The following is a 19,056-nucleotide window of genomic DNA, read 5'->3' as shown; positions in this document are numbered from 1 at the left end:
GGCAAACAAATTTCTTAACGTTATTACACACAATTTTGTTATGAGAGCTGACCCTCAGATACATCAAAATTATGCATAAAGCAAATAAGACTGGATTTGATAATTCTACATCTTATGTAATCAACAGATTTAAAAACAATGCTACATTAGATTTTCATTATCTATAAATGCTCTCTGTTGTCTTCAAAAATATAGCTTTATATTTCATGTTTGTTACCATACACATGAAACCCTAATTTACACAAGAGGTTAGATTTTCTGGGTACCTTTTCACCTTTTCCTGCTCTAGCAATACTTTCAGAAACAGATGACTGAGCCTAAAAGGAAAAATCCTTACTTGGCTCTTCTTCTGTTCTTAATTCTATAAAGTGCTGATTCAAGAGGGGACAAATAGAAAGGCATATTTGATAGAGAATATGAAGATCTCCATCATACTTTCCAAAAGTACCTTGTGATGATCATTTTCAATAGCCACATTAAGAGGAGAATGCCCTAACTTGTCTCTGATGTGTACAGAGGCACCATGCTGAAGGAGCCATGTCACCACATCCAAATGACCCTCACTACAAGCCATGTGTAATGGTGTCCAGCTAGATGCATCTTTGAAGTTGATCTCCATGCCCTGTAATGTAAGGCATGGAGTTAAAGTGATAGCAAATTAGACAAGATGTGACATGGTATCAAAGTTATTGTTAAATCATTCTCTATCGATCATCTGTAATTTTTCCCATTTACATAGTGTGAATCAAGCATAACAGTCAAAACTGAGTAAAAAACGAGAGCAGAAGAGATGGAAAGCTTGTAGAGTATATCTGGAGTTAGTAAGATAGAATGAAGTAAAAAACACATACAGTTCACCTTGTGAATCTTGAACCTCCCAGCATTTAAGACATTTAGCTATAAATATCTCTACCCTCTTTTACTTTTCTATGCACTGAAATCCTTTACACAGGGGATTTCAATATACACCATAATGATTAATTAGGATTCAACTGGGAAAATACTGAGACCCAAGGCCTTTACTTTTTATCCCTTAATGAGCCAGAGCAAATAATCAAACCAACACTAGTTCCCAACCATTATGACTGCTCTTCCAATACACTTTGTCACTTTTTTACTTCTAAACCCTTCCAATATATAAACATATCTGCCTACTAAGGGTCCTCTTGCCCACAATCTTATCACTGTCCCTTCTAACTGGATATGTCCACCAAACATATCCTCTTCATATGCCACCTATAGCAATTTGGGAAAGCTCAGCATGCATCCTTGCATGGCTTCTTTACTAATCTTTCCTGGAATGGAAACTGCATTACATGCTGGGATGCCTGTAAATATGCTAAACATACAGCAGAGATTATTTTGGTTGGGATGGAGTTCTACATCCCTTGATCTAACTGACATCTTTCCCCACATCATGGTTTGATCACTCATGCTCTGAGGCATGTAGAATTATGGACATAATATATCAAACCATAAAACTCTTCCCTTCCCCTAAATCCCACTCTACTTTCATTTCTGCACAGAATCACGTTAAGCTATTCTTTGTAAAGTCAAGCTAACATTCATAAAAAGAGAGTGTACTGACTTCATTTCTTCTACTGATACACCTCTCATCATTAGCCAAAACCATCTCCAGATACTTCTCTAATTCAAACTTTCCTCTTCTCTTTCGACCTGATTGATTTCATAGTAAGCTTTCCAACCAATAAATCCATTCGCTTTGATTCTTTATCTTTCTCTAATAATATGATTCTGTGTCTAGTCCTCCCCAGTCTCTTCCCTCTGAACCCATACCATCTATATCTTTGTGCAGGGTTTTCCAAGTACTATCCCAGCTCTAGATGGGCAAGTCATATGGCCTAGATGGCATACCTCCTTAAGTCCTAAGACAGCATGCCTCTGAGATATCTTTGATCCTTGCATGCCTATTTTGTTTGTCTAAAAGGCTGGACTTTCTTTTTTTCTTGGAAGCACACCTTGGTGCAGCCCATTCCTAGGAAAGGAGACTGTTCTACCCTTCCAACTACTGCACCACTGCTCTTGCATTAGCTGTCTCTAAAGTATTTGAAACTCCTTGGCTCTCACTTTCTCAAACACTCAGAAACCTATTTCCTTCTTGCCTGGCACATGTAAGCAATGCTTCCCTAAATACCTTCCATTAATTGCTCTCTCCTCAAGTTTTATCTATTCTCACCCTTTTTGTTTACTCTCACATTCTTTATTCATCTATCTTTGTATCTCTGTATACATGCCTGTTTTCCAAGCAGACACACTTACACCATCCTCTTCCCAACCATGTCATTTATTCTTTCCCTGATACCAGTATCAACTCTTACAGTCACCTCACCAGAAAGTGATCAGACATCCCAATAGCTGCCTCTCTTATCCGAAAATTCCAAGTGACCCCTAACTCCATTCAACTAAGTTTACTTTTGTTTATATCCCTTTTTCAAAGAAGATACCCCAATCATCAGCCCTTTTTCAGCACACAAATCTACAAGTAACTCACTGCTTTTGTTCACAACAAATACCCCAGACCTGATAATTATAACCTCAACTCCCACATGAACCACTCTAGCATTCTAATCACCTACCACTAATACTGTACTTGATACCTTGCATCAGCTTTTCTGACACACTCATTTAGATTCTCCAAAACACTCAGTTCTTTCTCTATCATCATTAAATCTATTCCCAATTCCATGGGGTGGATCAGGCACTTGCAGCTCCTTAAATTCTTCATATATGTCTTGAACCCTTGCCCAGTGTGTTAGAATAAAATTGCTTCATACTATAGTGATTTGCAACCATGCTAATTTGCCAGGTGAGAATTTAATCTTTTACACCTGCTCATTACACAGGACATTTTCATTGCATTTCCTGTGCATCTTAATCTTGTACACTGAACACTGATTTCTCAGGAAAGACAGCCCCCATTCGGATCTCCAACTTTACACACCATACAGATTACGTTACATAGCACATGGAGAGAACAGTGGCTTCATGCTATTTTTAATCTAATGGTAGCAAATAAACCAAAAACAAAGAATCATCTGTGCAGAGATACAAGAGAGACATTCACAGAGGCTGGAAAAACAAAAATACTGCAATATATAACAGTAGGAATGAATCCTGTGACAAAGAAAAAATGCTGAAGATGATCTTGAAGCATAATGGCTTAGGGTGACAATGAGCTGTGACATTGGGATCACAAAAGCTTAGAAGGAGTTTAGTGAAGCATCAACAACATAAGTCTGGTGTTAAAAGGAGAGTATGTAGCGTTTAAACAAAAAGAAATTAGTTCTAAAGATTAGAAAGTGGCATTAATGGAAAGAAATAGGAGTAAGAAGTTTTAGAAAAGAAATGTGTGTTTCCAGTGCTTACAATTAGTTATGCAATCAAATTATGTGGTGTTAAAAATCAAATAGTTGTTTTACCATTGCCTAAGTTGTATATAAAAGGTCTTAGCAGTAAAGTGTTATACTATAAAAAAAAAGAATTAGCAATACTTACAACTGTTTAATCACACTGAACAGGGAAGAATGTTTTCTTTCCATTTTTCTATGAAATCAAACACTGCTTCATTTTCTCCTAAAGTATAATTTTGGCTGAAATATCATGGATAATATTTTCAGGTCACACAGAAATCTATATTCTTAGGGGAAAAGGAGAAATTTTGAAGTCTTAGTAAATTTAATGCAGTGTGTCAACACTCTCCCTGTGTTGCTCCAAACTCCTTCCTGCCTACAGCCATAGTCCAGTGGGGATTCCTGTCATGAGAGTAACACTGGTATCAAAAACTGGTATGAATGGTCTGGTGCCTTATGCAACCACATTCTCCATGTTGCTACCCAGGTATCTTTTCATTGGTTATAATTCACACCTCAGATGGCATGAATAACCAGAATGTCTGTGCAACCTTGGGGTTACTGCGAAGTCCTTCAAAGTTGTAATCACAATTCAAACCCTACAGACTCATCACCATGCAGCCTTTCCTGTATGCAGTCATAATTCACACCTCAACATGAACAACCTACATGTGCAGATCCACATGTCTTACAAGTCATGCATTGCCTCTATGCTGACAGTCAGTTGCTCTGCAACAGACATCAATTATGCCTCTCCCTGAAAATATCATGAGCTACTGTGTGACCTTAGCCAAGTCCTGTTCTTCCTGCATCAGCACAATGAGTCCTTGGCACTGCAGTCTTCTTCCAGCAACAATAACACTTCCTCTCTCTCAATGCAACAATGAGGCTTCAGCAAAATCATCTCCCTCTTGCAGCACAACTGGGGGACCTCAGTAATGCCTTCCTCTTTCTGCACCACAACCACAGGCCCTTGGATATGCCTCTTCCTTCCCTGCAGCACAACCACAGAACCTCAGCAATACTTTCTTTCTCCTCTCTTCTGCAGCAACAACACCATGAGACCAAACAATGACTCAGTAACTCACCTCTCCTGTAGTGGCACAACAGGATTTCTGCCTCATCTCTCTTCTGAGTCCTGCATCAGTACCACAGGACTCCTGTTTCACCTCTTTTCCTGTCCTTGCACCAGGAGTAGCACCCTGCCCAAGAGTTGCACTTTCCTGTACATGTCAATATAGCATTGTAGTGTTACCCACATTTCTGCATATCTTGGTTCTCACATTCATAAGGGGCGGTAGACACACTTACAGAAGAAAACATTCTTTGTTTACACTAAGCAAAAACAAGCTTGAAGTTCATTCTTTTAAATAAATGTCTTATGGAGGTGCAGAAATCTTCATCAGATAGAAGTTTGCACTTTTCACAAGTCATGTGAAAGTGGCCATTCTCTGCTTCAGCTGGAAGGCTCATGCAAAAAGCAATAGGGTAAAAAACTTACATGTAAAGCATTTGATTCCATGGGACTTACCAAAACAGTTGCCTGTGGTGGGAAACATGAATGTATCATATAAAGTAAGAGCTCATTATGACATTTTACAATTCAAATAATTTCTTGGGACATACATTAGAAGGCCTTTAATCATTTATTCATCTGTCTATCTACCTATCTATCTCTCCATGTCTCCAATGCCTGTTCCCTCTGGGAACTACTATCAAGGGAGTGGCCATGGCAAAAGAGTCACTACTTATCCCTGCCCTTACATGCCTCCCATGCATATGCCATTACTCATTCTTTCACCATTCCTCTCTCTCTCCAGCACTCTTCCACTCTATTTCCCCACGTCACACGTGGTCTCCCTCTCATGCCAACCCCTTTAATTGTACAATCATACACTCTCCTCGTAAACTTCCTGCCCTGCATTCTTTCCACATGCCCAAACCACCTCAAAGTATTATGTATCACCCACTCTACCACTCCACAATTAATTCCCTTTATACTCCCTGCCTTTCCAAATCCCTCATAAACCACATCATTTCTTTCTTCATTCAATTTAGTCATACCACATGCTCCTCTTAAATTGCTCATTTCCACAGCCTGGACTCATTCCATGTCCATATTTTAGCTGCACAGGTCAGGTTCATTATGACTATGCTGTCCCTTAATCCTTTCTCTCATTTCATAATTACACCTATACCCTTCAATATTAAGGGACCCAATGACTCTTCGACCTGTATTGCTCTCTCCCTTTTCTTTCCTTTCATATCAACAAACTTACCCATGATAGCCTCTACATACTTACATTCTCTCACCTGTTCTCATCTTTCTTCCCTCATATGTACAACACAGTTTATTAAATTTCAGCACATTTCTCTTTTTCTTCCCTCATATGTACAACACAGTTTATTAAATTTCAGCACATTTCTCTGAGCTTCTACAAACACTGTGCTAGACTTGCCCTCTGCCAGTGGCCTGTTAAGGGTGAGGCATTAAAGGCTAAGAAGCAGCACTGGAGTACTTTAGTTATGGAGACTCTGTTGTCATGGGCACTCCTTTGAGGGAGTTCCACCTGGAACAGGCATCAGAGACAGTACATTTCTCCTGTCAATCTATATGGTTTTGCAAAATGTATACCCTCACTCTGTTTCCTTTCAAAAAACTTTACTTTACTTTTACTGGCATTCACTTTTAATCAACAATGCTTACATGCAATTTTCTGCAACTCCCCTTCAGTCTCAGCAAACAACACAGTTTCATCTGCAAACAGGCTTGTCACTAGCCACCATACCTCACCACCAAACACCATCTCTGCACCTCCTTTCCCTAGTTTTGCCTTCACCTCTCATATCACTCCATCCATATTTTGAAAAGCCATGGTGACAATACACAGCCCTACTTCACACCCGCATGTATACCAAAACTTTTGCTCATCTCTCCATCCACTCTTAAAATTGCATTTGCTACTCTACAGAAGGTTTTCACACCATCAAACAGTAGTTCCCCAACCTCAAACATCCTTAACCCATCCTACAAAGCATTTCACTTGACTCTGTCATACTCTATCTATCTCTTTCCAATTCCATACAGGCTGCATTCAGCTTCTTACCTTTCACTAGATACTTTTCCACATTCACTCTCACCACAAAAATCTGATCCACAAATCCCCTACCTTTCCTAAAACCCCTTTGCTCCTCTCTTATTCTGCATTCAGTCACTTCCATAACTCTATCAATCCATTCTTGCATAGAATTTTTCTGATTTTTTTTTTTTTTATTTTATTATACTTTGTCGCTGTCTCCCGCGTTTGCGAGGTAGCGCAAGGAAACAGACGAAAGAAATGGCCCAACCCCCCCCCCATACACATGTATATACATACATCCACACACGCAAATATACATACCTACACAGCTTTCCATGGTTTACCCCAGACGCTTCACATGCCTTGATTCAATCCACTGACAGCACGTCAACCCCGGTATACCACATCGCTCCAATTCACTCTATTCCTTGCCCTCCTTTCACCCTCCTGCATGTTCAGGCCCCGATCACACAAAATCTTTTTCACTCCATCTTTCCACCTCCAATTTGGTCTCCCTCTTCTCCTCGTTCCCTCCACCTCCGACACATATATCCTCTTGGTCAATCTTTCCTCACTCATTCTCTCCATGTGCCCAAACCACTTCAAAACACCCTCTTCTGCTCTCTCAACCACGCTCTTTTTATTTCCACACATCTCTCTTACCCTTACGTTACTCACTCGATCAAACCACCTCACACCACACATTGTCCTCAAACATCTCATTTCCAGCACATCCATCCTCCTGCGCACAACTCTATCCATAGCCCACGCCTCGCAACCATACAACATTGTTGGAACCACTATTCCTTCAAACATACCCATTTTTGCTTTCCGAGATAATGTTCTCGACTTCCACACATTCTTCAAGGCTCCCAGAATTTTCGCCCCCTCCCCCACCCTATGATCCACTTCCGCTTCCATGGTTCCATCCGCTGCCAGATCCACTCCCAGATATCTAAAACACTTCACTTCCTCCAGTTTTTCTCCATTCAAACTTATCTCCCAATTGACTTGACCCTCAACCCTACTGTACCTAATAACCTTGCTCTTATTCACATTTACTCTTAACTTTCTTCTTCCACACACTTTACCAAACTCAGTCACCAGCTTCTGCAGTTTCTCACTGGAATCAGCCACCAGCGCTGTATCATCAGCGAACAACAACTGACTCACTTCCCAAGCTCTCTCATCCACAACAGACTTCATACTTGCCCCTCTTTCCAAAACTCTTGCATTTACCTCCCTAACAACCCCATCCATAAACAAATTAAACAACCATGGAGACATCACACACCCCTGCCGCAAACCTACATTCACTGAGAACCAATCACTTTCCTCTCTTCCTACACGTACACATGCCTTACATCCTCGATAAAAACTTTTCACTGCTTCTAACAACTTTCCTCCCACACCATATATTCTTAATACCTTCCACAGAGCATCTCTATCAACTCTATCATATGCCTTCTCCAGATCCATAAATGCTACATACAAATCCATTTGCTTTTCTAAGTATTTCTCACATACATTCTTCAAAGCAAACACCTGATCCACACATCCTCTACCACTTCTGAAACCACACTGCTCTGATTTTTCTGATGTATTTAAAAAAAAAAAACTCATGCCTGATCGCCGTTTCCCGCATCAGCAAGGTAGCACCGGGAAACAGACAAGGAAAGACACATCCACTCACACACACATATATATACATGTACATACACACACATACATATACATATATATATTTTTTCATGCGGAAGATGAAAGCCGGCAAGGCAGCAGGTTTGGATGGTATTGCAGTGGAATTTATTAAAATAGGGGGTGACTGTATTATTGACTGGTTGGTAAGGTTATTTAATGTATGTATGTCTCATGGTGAGGTGCCTGAGGATTGGTGGAATGCGTGCATAGTGCCATTGTACAAAGGCAAAGGTTATGGTATAAGAGTGAGTGCTCAAATTACAGAGGTATAAGTTTGTTGAGTATTCCTGGTAAATTATATGGGAGGGTATTGATTGAGAGGGTGAAGGCATGTACAGAGCATCAGATTGGGGAAGAGCAGTGTGGTTTCAGAAGTGGTAGAGGATGTGTGGATCAGGTGTTTGCTTTGAAGAATGTATGTGAGAAATACTTAGAAAAGCAAATGGATTTGTATGTAGCATTTATGGATCTGGAGAAGGTATATGATAGAGCTGATAGAGATGCTCTGTGGAAGGTATTAAGAATATATGGTGTGGGAGGAAAGTTGTTAGAAGCAGTGAAAAGTTTTTATCGAGGATGTAAGGCATGTGTACGTGTAGGAAGAGAGGAAAGTGATTGGTTCTCAGTGAATGTAGGTTTGCGGCAGGGGTGTGTGATGTCTCCATGGTTCTTTAATTTGTTTATGGATGGGGTTGTTAGGGAGGTGAATGCAAGAGTTTTGGAAAGAGGGGCAAGTATGAAGTCTGTTTGGGATGAGAGAGCTTGGGAAGTGAGTCAGTTGTTGTTCGCTGATGATACAGCGCTGGTGGCTGATTCATGTGAGAAACTGCAGAAGCTGGTGACTGAGTTTGGTAAAGTGTGTGAAAGAAGAAAGTTAAGAGTAAATATGAATAAGAGCAAGGTAATTAGGTACAGTAGGGTTGAGGGTCAAGTCAATTGGGAGGTAAGTTTGAATGGAGAAAAACTGGAGGAAGTAAAGTGTTTTAGACATCTGGGAGTGGATCTGGCAGCGGATGGAACCATGGAAGTGGAAGTGGATCATAGGGTGGGGGAGGGGGCGAAAATCCTGGGAGCCTTGAAGAATGTGTGGAAGTCGAGAACATTATCTCGGACAGCAAAAATGGGTATGTTGGAAGGAATAGTGGTTCCAACAATGTTGTATGGTTGCGAGGCGTGGGCTATGGATAGAGCTGTGCGCAGGAGGATGGATGTGCTGGAAATGAGATGTTTGAGGACAATGAGTGGTGTGAGGTGGTTTGATCGAGTAAGTAACGTAGGGGTAAGAGAGATGTGTGGAAATAAAAAGAGCGTGGTTGAGAGAGCAGAAGAGGGTGTTTTGAAATGGTTTGGGCACATGAAGAGAATGAGTGAGGAAAGATTGACCAAGAGGATATATGTGTTGGAGGTTGAGGGAACGAGGAGAAGTGGGAGACCAAATTGGAGGTGGAAAGATGGAGTGAAAAAGATTTTGTGTGATCGGGGCCTGAACATGCAGGAGGGTGAAAGGAGGGCAAGGAATAGAGTGAATTGGATCGATGTGGTATACCGGGGTTGACGTGCTGTCAGTGGATTGAATCAGGGCATGTGAAGTGTCTGGGGTAAACCATGGAAAGCTGTGTAGGTATGTATATTTGCGTGTGTGGACGTATGTATATACATGCGTATGGGGGTGGGTTGGGCCATTTCTTTCGTCTGTTTCCTTGCGCTACCTCGCAAACGCGGGAGACAGCAAAAAAAAAAAATCATATATTATCCCTGGGGATAGGGGAGAAAGAATACTTCCCACGTTTTCCCTGCATGTCGTAGAAGGCGACTAAAAGGGAAGGGAGCGGGGGGCTGGAAATCCTCCCCTCTCGGTTTTTTTTCTTTCTTTTTTAATTTTCCAAAAGAAGGAACAGAGAAGGGGGCCGGGTGAGGATATTCCCTCAAAGGCCCAGTCCTCTGTTCTTAACGCTACCTCGCTATCGCGGGAAATGGCGAATAGTATGAAAAAAAAAAAAAAATTCATATATAATTACCACTTCCCACATTAGCAAGGTTGCATTAAGAACAGAGGACTGAGCCTTAAAGGGAAAATTCTCACTTGGCCCCCTTCTCTGTTCCTTCTTTTGCAAAGATTAAAAATGGGAGGGGAGGATTTCTGGCCCCCCTGCTCCCTCCCTTTTACATCAATTCCCATCCACAGCAACCCTCCTTCTATGCCCTCCAACAACTTGCATTCATCATTTCCATTTTCAGTCCACACACTGAGCCCAAGGATATGGGTTTCTCTCCTGCATATCTGAACTATTACTTTTAAATTTCTCCATAAGTTCCCTTCTTTTTACTCTCACCAGTCATCCCATTCACATTTAGAGCCATGAACCTCAATCGCTTATCCCTTTCACTTTGCAGCATAACTGGCAGACTTTACCCTGGATTCTTAGCCTTTTGTGCCTCACCCTTAACAGGTTACTGGCAAAAGGCAACTCCAGTGCAGTGTTTCCCAAAAGCACTGGGGCTCTAACTAAAACCCCAGCACACCTCAAGTGTCTCTGTTTAAGAAAAAAAAAATACTATTGCCCTGATGGAGTTGAGCAGCACCTTCCCCTTCTGTTCCACCATGAAAAGGTGGGGTGAGACTTGGATACTCGATCAAACTAGAATATCTCCTTGAGGCACTGAAATTCAAACCTTTCCCAACTTTCAAGCCCCTACCAATATAGCAGCACCTCCTAACCTTATTGGTTATGATACTGCCATTGAGCAATTATCAATCTGGAATAAAGTTAAACTATGAACACTCAGTGAGCCCTCATACTTAGTTTACTTAAAACAGAAATCAACATATTGCATAATCTGTACTGCAAAGTACCTCTTTCATCCAAAAACATTACAATTATTTCTATCAACCTTTTGTTTTTTCTCTCTCTGACATAAAGTATTTCATACAAAATTGGGGACATACAGCTAGAGTATAACATGCTCAAAATACAACTAATGTATCAACTACTGCACTTACATGCTGGTAAATCTCTTCTAGACGACCAAGGTCTGAATTTACAACAGCAGAAAGAAATAACGTGGGAATAAGCAGTTCCTTTACGTGTTCAACATCATCACCTGACGACAACTGAAGAGCACGAGCAATGGAGCTGACAACATCCAGTTCATGATTATAATTTTCATCATCCTGAGCCACTACTGTCATTTCCCCTCGCAGATTCCTTGTCATCATCTGCCACCAGAAACAGTTCATCATAGTCAACATTAAAGGAATATTCTTTACACAATATTAATAATTCTGATAAATTCAGTATCCTACAAACTTCTTGGATACTTTTTTTTGTCTCTACATTGATTGCCCAAGCTATGCTCAATAAATCCAGTGCTAGAAATCAAATTGGAAAATGGTCTTCACAGCTCTGACAATTACAGACCTTTTTTTTTGTTTCATAATCCCATTTCTTCTTAGCCAATACATAACTGAGCTTGGTTAGTGCTGCTTCAGGGGTCATGTCCAGACCTGCCATGACCCCAGCATCCACCAAAGCCTGAAAAGACAGAGCAGTTAATGAAGATGAAATTTTACCCCTTTCAAACACAAAATCCTTAGATACTGAGTAGAAATCATGCTGATCTCTTATGAATCTGATTAATCTCAGTAAATTTCCTGCCCAAAAACAAGAGCCTTACCTTCTCCAAGAGGTTTTCAAACTAAGGTGGACTCCCCAGCCACTCACTGTAGGAAACTCTGCAACAAAATACTATATCTCCCATACTATATTGTGGAGAAGGATAAAACTTCATTTCTTCCTAAGTTGGGACTACCTTATGAATACAGAAAATGGGAGTTCAACATCTACATTCTAGGGTTCTGTATCATGCAAGCTATTTGCTTATGTCATACAATGCCTGGCAACCCCTGCAGTTGGTATAATCAGGCCATAAGTACAAGACCAAGTTTCATTCCTCATATTTTACCAGACATGTCACACATTCATTGTCTTGTCACTGTCCTGTGGCAGCTTTTTTTCCAACTCAAGAGTCTTCTCCACTAACCATCCACCTTTATAATATTCTCCAAGAAGTGGGTTTAGTATATGACCATGGATAATTGCCATCCCTAAATCCTACTATATAATATACACTTGGTCAACACTTACCTACTTAGTAATGAATTTGATATGTAGTGGCAGGCAGGAAAACTAGTGAGACTTATGTCCTGTGAGCTGTTTTAGGATTTTTTTACCACTTTTGATCCCACTAAAGGTCAGGAGGAGAATATTTCCTGAACTGAGGCCCAAATCCAACCTGACCAACTATACCTCCTTGTAAATGTATGAGTGGAAGACACAAGGAGGGTGGATCATCATATCCAATGGACTTTCCACAGAGCTTTTGCTATATCTGAGTTTGACTAAAATGCACCAAATTGAGAGATTTGTATTGGATGGATCACGACAACAGGAATCCTGTCCAAACTTTCAGTGCATCACACTTGTTCTAGTTTCATTTCATAATCAAATAAACAGACAATGTCAGATGAGCTCACAATTAGTCTATCATAGTTAAAAGGCTGTTGAAAAGATCACATGCAAATGAAGGAAATTGGAATCAGGGATCTACCCCTTGTCCCTCTGGTCAGAGCAGTATATCAGAGATAAATTCTGGGGTTTTTCAAAACTTGCAAACTTCCACTACAGGTGACAAATCGTCATCTAACCAGTCCCTGTCAAATGCACCCACACCACTCATTTTCACTTATGAGTCAAGTCAAAGGTCAGGCCATAATTGTGAGTGATAACAACCATCAATCATCTTTATCAATTCATACACTGAGGAAATAAGGCCTTTGGCTTGAGCATTACAGATCAGGTCAAAAGCCATAAATATGACCATTTATGTCCTACAGAGGTGAGCACAACTCATTTTCATCAAGCACAACCCTTCTCTTCACTACACCCTTGACATCAATGGCTTTTAACCTAGTCATTCCTGGTCAGGTCAAAGGCCTAGAAACTTGATGAACATGAATTTGACCGACATATTTCCTGCCACAATTATACCAGAGAGCAAGTAGTAAGCAAGGAGGTGCCTTCTGCCATACTATCCTGTTTCTACTACTATGTTGGGCCCAGTTTTAACTTGTCATGGAACATCTAGTCTCCTACTGTCCATCCTTTCCATGTACTCCCACATAATCTTATGGGTCAAGCCAAATGCATCTTTACTAAGTTTCAGGTAAAAAGTACTGATTATTGAAGAAAAAAAGAATAAAATCAAGGACAGAAAAAAACTATGTGCTTCCTTTCTTAGCAGGAAGACAGATCTACACATCATATTCTGTAAGAGTAATTCTAATGTGCATTTTTATCCATATGAATGAAATACTTACCTCTCCAGTCTCATATATGTTGTCAACAGCACCATGCATACATTGGGTGATGTTAACCAAGATAACTCCACGCTGTGTAGCCTCCTTCAGGACCTGCAAATGAGAGATAATTAGCATGAGGTTGTATTAAGTAGGTCAAGGAAAGAAAAGAGGATATATGTGTCAGAATGGAGGGAACAAGGAGAATGGGGAGACCAAACTGGAGGTAGAGGGATGGAGTGAAAAAGATTTTTGAGCAATTGGGGCATGAACATGCAGGAAGGTGTAAGGCATTCATATGATAGACTAAGTTGAAATGATGTGGTATATCTGGATCGATGTGCTGTCAGAGGACTGAACCAGGGCATACCATAACATTAAACACATCCACATCTGCCCTCATTGACAGTGACCTCTCTTTCCAGACACTCCTCAATATACCCAGGACCTTAGGCCACTTAACCACCCTATGGCTTATTCAAACGTTTATGGTTCTATCCACAACCATATCCACTCCCATGTATCTCAAATACTCAACTTTCTCTAGCTTCTCTTCATTCAAACTCATATTCCATTCAACCCATCTCTCTACCTCCTTGAACTTCATAATCTTATCTTTGTCTATAACAACTCTCAACTTCTCCTTTTGCAAACTCTCCCAAACTCAGATACCAGCTTCTGCAGTCTCTTACCAAGTTTATCACAAGTCATGTCATCAGCAAACAAAAACTGACTCTTCTCCCAGGCCCTCCAATTTCAACAGACTGCAAACCTACCCTTCTTTCCAAGACTCTCACATTTACCTCCTTCAACCATCCATCCAAAACATACTAAACAGCAATGGTAACATCACATACCCTTGCTGCATTCTGGTCACCACTCACCTCTCTAGCATTATGAACACTGGTTCAGCTTATCACAATACCACTTATGCCAACAATACAACTAAAAGTGGAGACATTTAACAGTGAATAATTGAACTGCCCTGCATTCCCCCAGACAGAGATACACACATCAACTCACTTTTTGACCTGTGGGCCCACAAAGTGGATGCGGATGGCTTCCTGGGATCCCCAAGGAAGAGGATCCTAGATCAGCAAAGTAAGCTAAAGTAGAAGCAACACAAGACTTACCTCCATTATATCAGTGCGGTTTGAGGGCATGTTACCAGCCCCATATGTCTGAATGACAGCTCCAGCCATGGGTGGCTGGAGAAATGAGCGGACTGTCTCAGCTGATATGGAAGGAAATATTCGCAGAAGGCCTACATGACGGTTCAGACGGTCAAACACTGTAAATTTCTCCAAGTGAGTCGGCCGGAACACAGAACGGTAGTCCACTGTAAGTAAATATTCACATTAATGATTATCCCTAAATGGGTTAATTTTGACTTGTAACGACAACTATTTCAAAAAATACTTTCTTAGTCTACATATTTTATTTCACATATTAATGTCATCTATATACCTATTAATGTCCTTTATATACCTATTTATGTTAACTGTGCCTTTTCTTATAATCAGACTAAATATCTGAGATGATGTTGCATACCAGATATATGTACAGACTGGATGTGGGTATTACTAAATGTCTTTCTCAAGGTGGGAAAAAGTTTATTGCTTGTCCGGTAAGCATACAAAGGCCGTGATTTCTTGATAAAATCAGCGTCCACGCAAATAGTTTTGAGCATAAATAAAAGTATAATTCTCCAGGTATGCAGGTGTGCAGGAATTGAAGCACAACCTGATCACAACCTTTGAGTTTTTAAAGTGGACTGTGGAGATTTCTTTGAGAGATGTAGGGATAGAGCAAACACAGGACATAACATAAAATTAAGTGAGAAATTCATAAATAGAGGTGTAAATAAATACTTTTATAATATAAAAGTGGTGGATGAATGAAACAGTGACTGAGAACATGATTAAAGTAGACAGCATTCATAAATTCAAAAGCTTGTATGATAGTAGAGTGTTCAAGAGATGGGTCCCTAAAAGAGTAAAACTCCCTCCCTGTACAGTACTATCTATCTATCTATATATCTGAAGCCTGCTCCCTCCAGGAACCCCCATCAAGGGGTGGCCAAGGAAAAAGTCTCCACTTATTCCTGTCCTTACATGCCTCCTTTGCATACATCATTCCATGCATTCTTCCTCTATTTCTCTCCCTCCAGTATTCCTCCACCCTATTTGCCCATGTCCCAGGTGGTCTTCCACTAACACCAATGCCTTTAATTGTACTATCATACACTCTCCTTTTAAACTCCCAGTCTTGCATTCTTTCCACATGCCCAAACCACCTCAAAGTATTACTTTTCAACCATTCTACAACTCTACAATTCAATCTCTTTGCAATCCTTGCCATATTACATCTCTCATACACCCTTTTATTTCTTTCTTCACTCCATCTAGTCACACCAAAAGCTCTTCTCAAATGGCTCATTTCCACAGCCTGGATTCTTGACCTCCGTGCCTCATTCCATGTCCATGTTTCAGCTGCATAGGTCAGGGTTGGGAGGACTATGCAGTCCCTTAATCCTCTCTTCACTTCCATACTTACACTTCTACCCTTCATTATCTCATTAGGGGATCCAATGACTCTTCTACCCCATATCATATCATCACACTTACCCAAGACAGCTCTCAGACACTAAATTCCCTCACTTCCAGTTTTTTTTCTGCAATCTACAGCACAATTTAGTACAATTGCCTCTTTCACTCCATATAGTTTTGCAAAATTATACTCTCACTCCCTTTCCTTACAAACACCATTACTTTACTTTTACTTTCAATCTCTTCTGCTTACACACATCATAAAACACAATTACAACATTCTGCAACTCCTCTTCACTCTCCGCAAACAACATAGTATCATCTGAAAACAGGCTTGCCACTAGCCTCCATATCTCACCACCACACTCCCTTGTAAAGTTTGTTTGTAGAGGGCAATCTGAAGACTTCCTACCATGACCAACTCTCCATTGAGGAGTTTCCAAGGGGAAAAAGAATACAATTAATGTCTAAATGATCATATTAAACACATTCATGTATAAACATTTTGTATATCCTAATAAGGGTAAGTACTATATTTTTACTTTAAATTGTATTATAGGAAAAAAATAAAAAATCTATTTACTCGTTAATTCCAATCAAGTCAAAACACCTCCCTCGTTATCTCAGGGAATTAATATCCTCCTTTGTTGTCCCTTGAGAAACATAGCTCTTCCCTCATTTTTCATAAATGGAAATAGCTCCTCTCTGAGAAAAGAAACAAATACCCTTCTTTTCTTCCTTCTCCCTACAAAACCTTCAGTCTTCTTTCATTATTCCTTACCTTGAATGGAAATGCCTGCAACAGCCAGTGGAGACATGTTTGGGGAGTCAAACGCTTGTAGCCTGCCAGTGGAAACTTTAGTGGTTCGGTTTCCACGATACAGCTTGTTATTGAAAAAAACTGTCACTTCAGGGACTGTGTAATTGCCTGCCATAATCACTGAGCCAATGAAGTTGTCCCTTCCATCACTCCTTGTCTCAAAGAGAGGGATCTGAGGATCATTTTTGAGGAGAATAAAATGAATACAAAATGGAAACATTTCACATGGAATATCTATATTATGAAATATATTCATGGAAACTTCTCTTCAAAAAGCTTGGATTCAAAAATGATGAGATTGATTTTATTGAGAAAGATAAAGCAGAGAAGGAGGATAGCGTGGAGAGCCAAGTTGCATTTCTCCTGAAGCTTTGGGTGGAAAATGAGGGTGACGAGGCCAATAAGGAATATCTGCTGTGCACACTTGGAGGGCTCAAAATGACAGCAGCTGCTGATGGAGTATTCACTTGATATTCTAAAGTAAATTTTTTTTACAAAGTATCTTAAAAGGCATCATATTTTTATGTACACATTTGTATTGTATATGAAAGATTCCTGTTTCATTTTTTCATTCATTTCAAGCTAGAAGTTTCAGTTTTCTAAATTGTTTCTTACATTTTTCATATGTATATATATGTATGTGTGTGTGTGTATATATGTGCGTATGTATGTGTATGTGTGTGTATGTGTATATGTATATATATATGTATATTATCCCTGGGGATAGGGGTGAAAGAATACTTCCCACTTATTCCTCGCGTGTCGTAGAAAGCGACTAGAGGGGACGGGAGCGGGGGGCCAGAAATCCTCCCCTCCTTGTATTGACTTTCTAAAATGGGAAACAGAAGAAGGAGTCACGTGGGGAGTGCTCATCCTCCTCGAAGGCTCAGAGTGGGGTGCCTAAATGTGTGTGGATGTAACCAAGATGTGAAAAAAGGAGAGATAGGTAGTATGTTTGAGGAAAGGAACCTGGATGTTTTGGCTCTGAGTGAAACGAAGCTCAAGGGTAAAGGGGAAGAGTGGTTTGGGAATGTCTGGGGAGTAAAGTCAGGGGTTAGTGAGAGGACAAGAGCAAGGGAAGGAGTAGCAATACTCCTGAAACAGGAGTTGTGGGAGTATGTGATAGAATGTAAGAAAGTAAATTCTCGATTAATATGGGTAAAACTGAAAGTTGATGGAGAGAGGTGGGTGATTATTGGTGCATATGCACCCGGGCATGAGAAGAAAGATCATGAGAGGCAAGTGTTTTGGGAGCAGCTGAATGAGTGTGTTAGTGGTTTTGATGCACGAGACCGGGTTATAGTGATGGGTGATTTGAATGCAAAGGTGAGTAATGTGGCAGTTGAGGGAATAATTGGTATACATGGGGTGTTCAGTGTTGTAAATGGAAATGGTGAAGAGCTTGTAGATTTATGTGCTGAAAAAGGACTGATGATTGGGAATACCTGGTTTAAAAAGCGAGATATACATAAGTATACTTATGTAAGTAGGAGAGATGGCCAGAGAGCGTTATTGGATTACGTGTTAATTGACAGGCGTGCGAAAGAGAGACTTTTGGATGTTAATGTGCTGAGAGGTGCAACTGGAGGGATGTCTGATCATTATCTTGTGGAGGCTAAGGTGAAGATTTGTATGGGTTTTCAGAAAAGAAGAGTGAATGTTGGGGTGAAGAGGGTGGTGAGAGTAAGTGAGCTTGGGAAGGAGACCTGTGTGAGGAAGTACCAGGAGAGACTGAGTACAGAATGGAAAAAGGTGAGAACAATGGAAGTAAGGGGAGTGGGGGAGGAATGGGATGTATTTAGGGAATCAGTGATGGATTGCGCAAAAGATGCTTGTGGCATGAGAAGAGTGGGAGGTGGGTTGATTAGAAAGGGTAGTGAGTGGTGGGATGAAGAAGTAAGAGTATTAGTGAAAGAGAAGAGAGAGGCATTTGGACGATTTTTGCAGGGAAAAAATGCAATTGAGTGGGAAATGTATAAAAGAAAGAGACAGGAGGTCAAGAGAAAGGTGCAAGAGGTGAAAAAAAGGGCAAATGAGAGTTGGGGTGAGAGAGTATCATTAAATTTTAGGGAGGATAAAAAGATGTTCTGGAAGGAGGTAAATAAAGTGCGTAAGACAAGGGAGCAAATGGGAACTTCAGTGAAGGGCGCAAATGGGGAGGTGATAACAAGTAGTGGTG

At 40.5% G+C, this 19,056-nt stretch overlaps 1 protein-coding gene across 6 annotated transcripts in view; it reads right to left on the bottom strand.

The window, feature by feature from the left end:
* The window catches only part of LOC139759747 (L-asparaginase 1-like), a 96,507-nt gene that overhangs the window by 41,841 nt on the left and 35,610 nt on the right, over positions 1–19,056 (bottom strand). For 4 of the 6 annotated variants that reach the window (XM_071682178.1, XM_071682179.1, XM_071682181.1 and 1 more), the window contains exons 7-13: positions 16,839–17,049; positions 14,642–14,847; positions 13,530–13,622; positions 11,572–11,685; positions 11,154–11,369; positions 4,460–4,594; positions 449–622 (exon numbers count right to left, since the gene is read on the bottom strand). In XM_071682178.1, the coding sequence (XP_071538279.1) occupies positions 449–622; positions 4,460–4,594; positions 11,154–11,369; positions 11,572–11,685; positions 13,530–13,622; positions 14,642–14,847; positions 16,839–17,049 (1,149 nt within the window). The remainder of the gene's footprint in view (positions 1–448; positions 623–4,459; positions 4,595–11,153; positions 11,370–11,571; positions 11,686–13,529; positions 13,623–14,641; positions 14,848–16,838; positions 17,050–19,056) is intronic. The other 2 variants (XM_071682183.1, XM_071682182.1) reach the window with 1 other exon arrangement.

Source organism: Panulirus ornatus, chromosome 34, assembly GCF_036320965.1.
Source record: "Panulirus ornatus isolate Po-2019 chromosome 34, ASM3632096v1, whole genome shotgun sequence".
Lineage (NCBI taxonomy): Eukaryota > Metazoa > Arthropoda > Malacostraca > Decapoda > Palinuridae > Panulirus > Panulirus ornatus.
The sequence above is the reverse complement of the archived record's forward strand: the minus strand, read 5'-3'. Positions and strand labels throughout refer to the sequence as shown.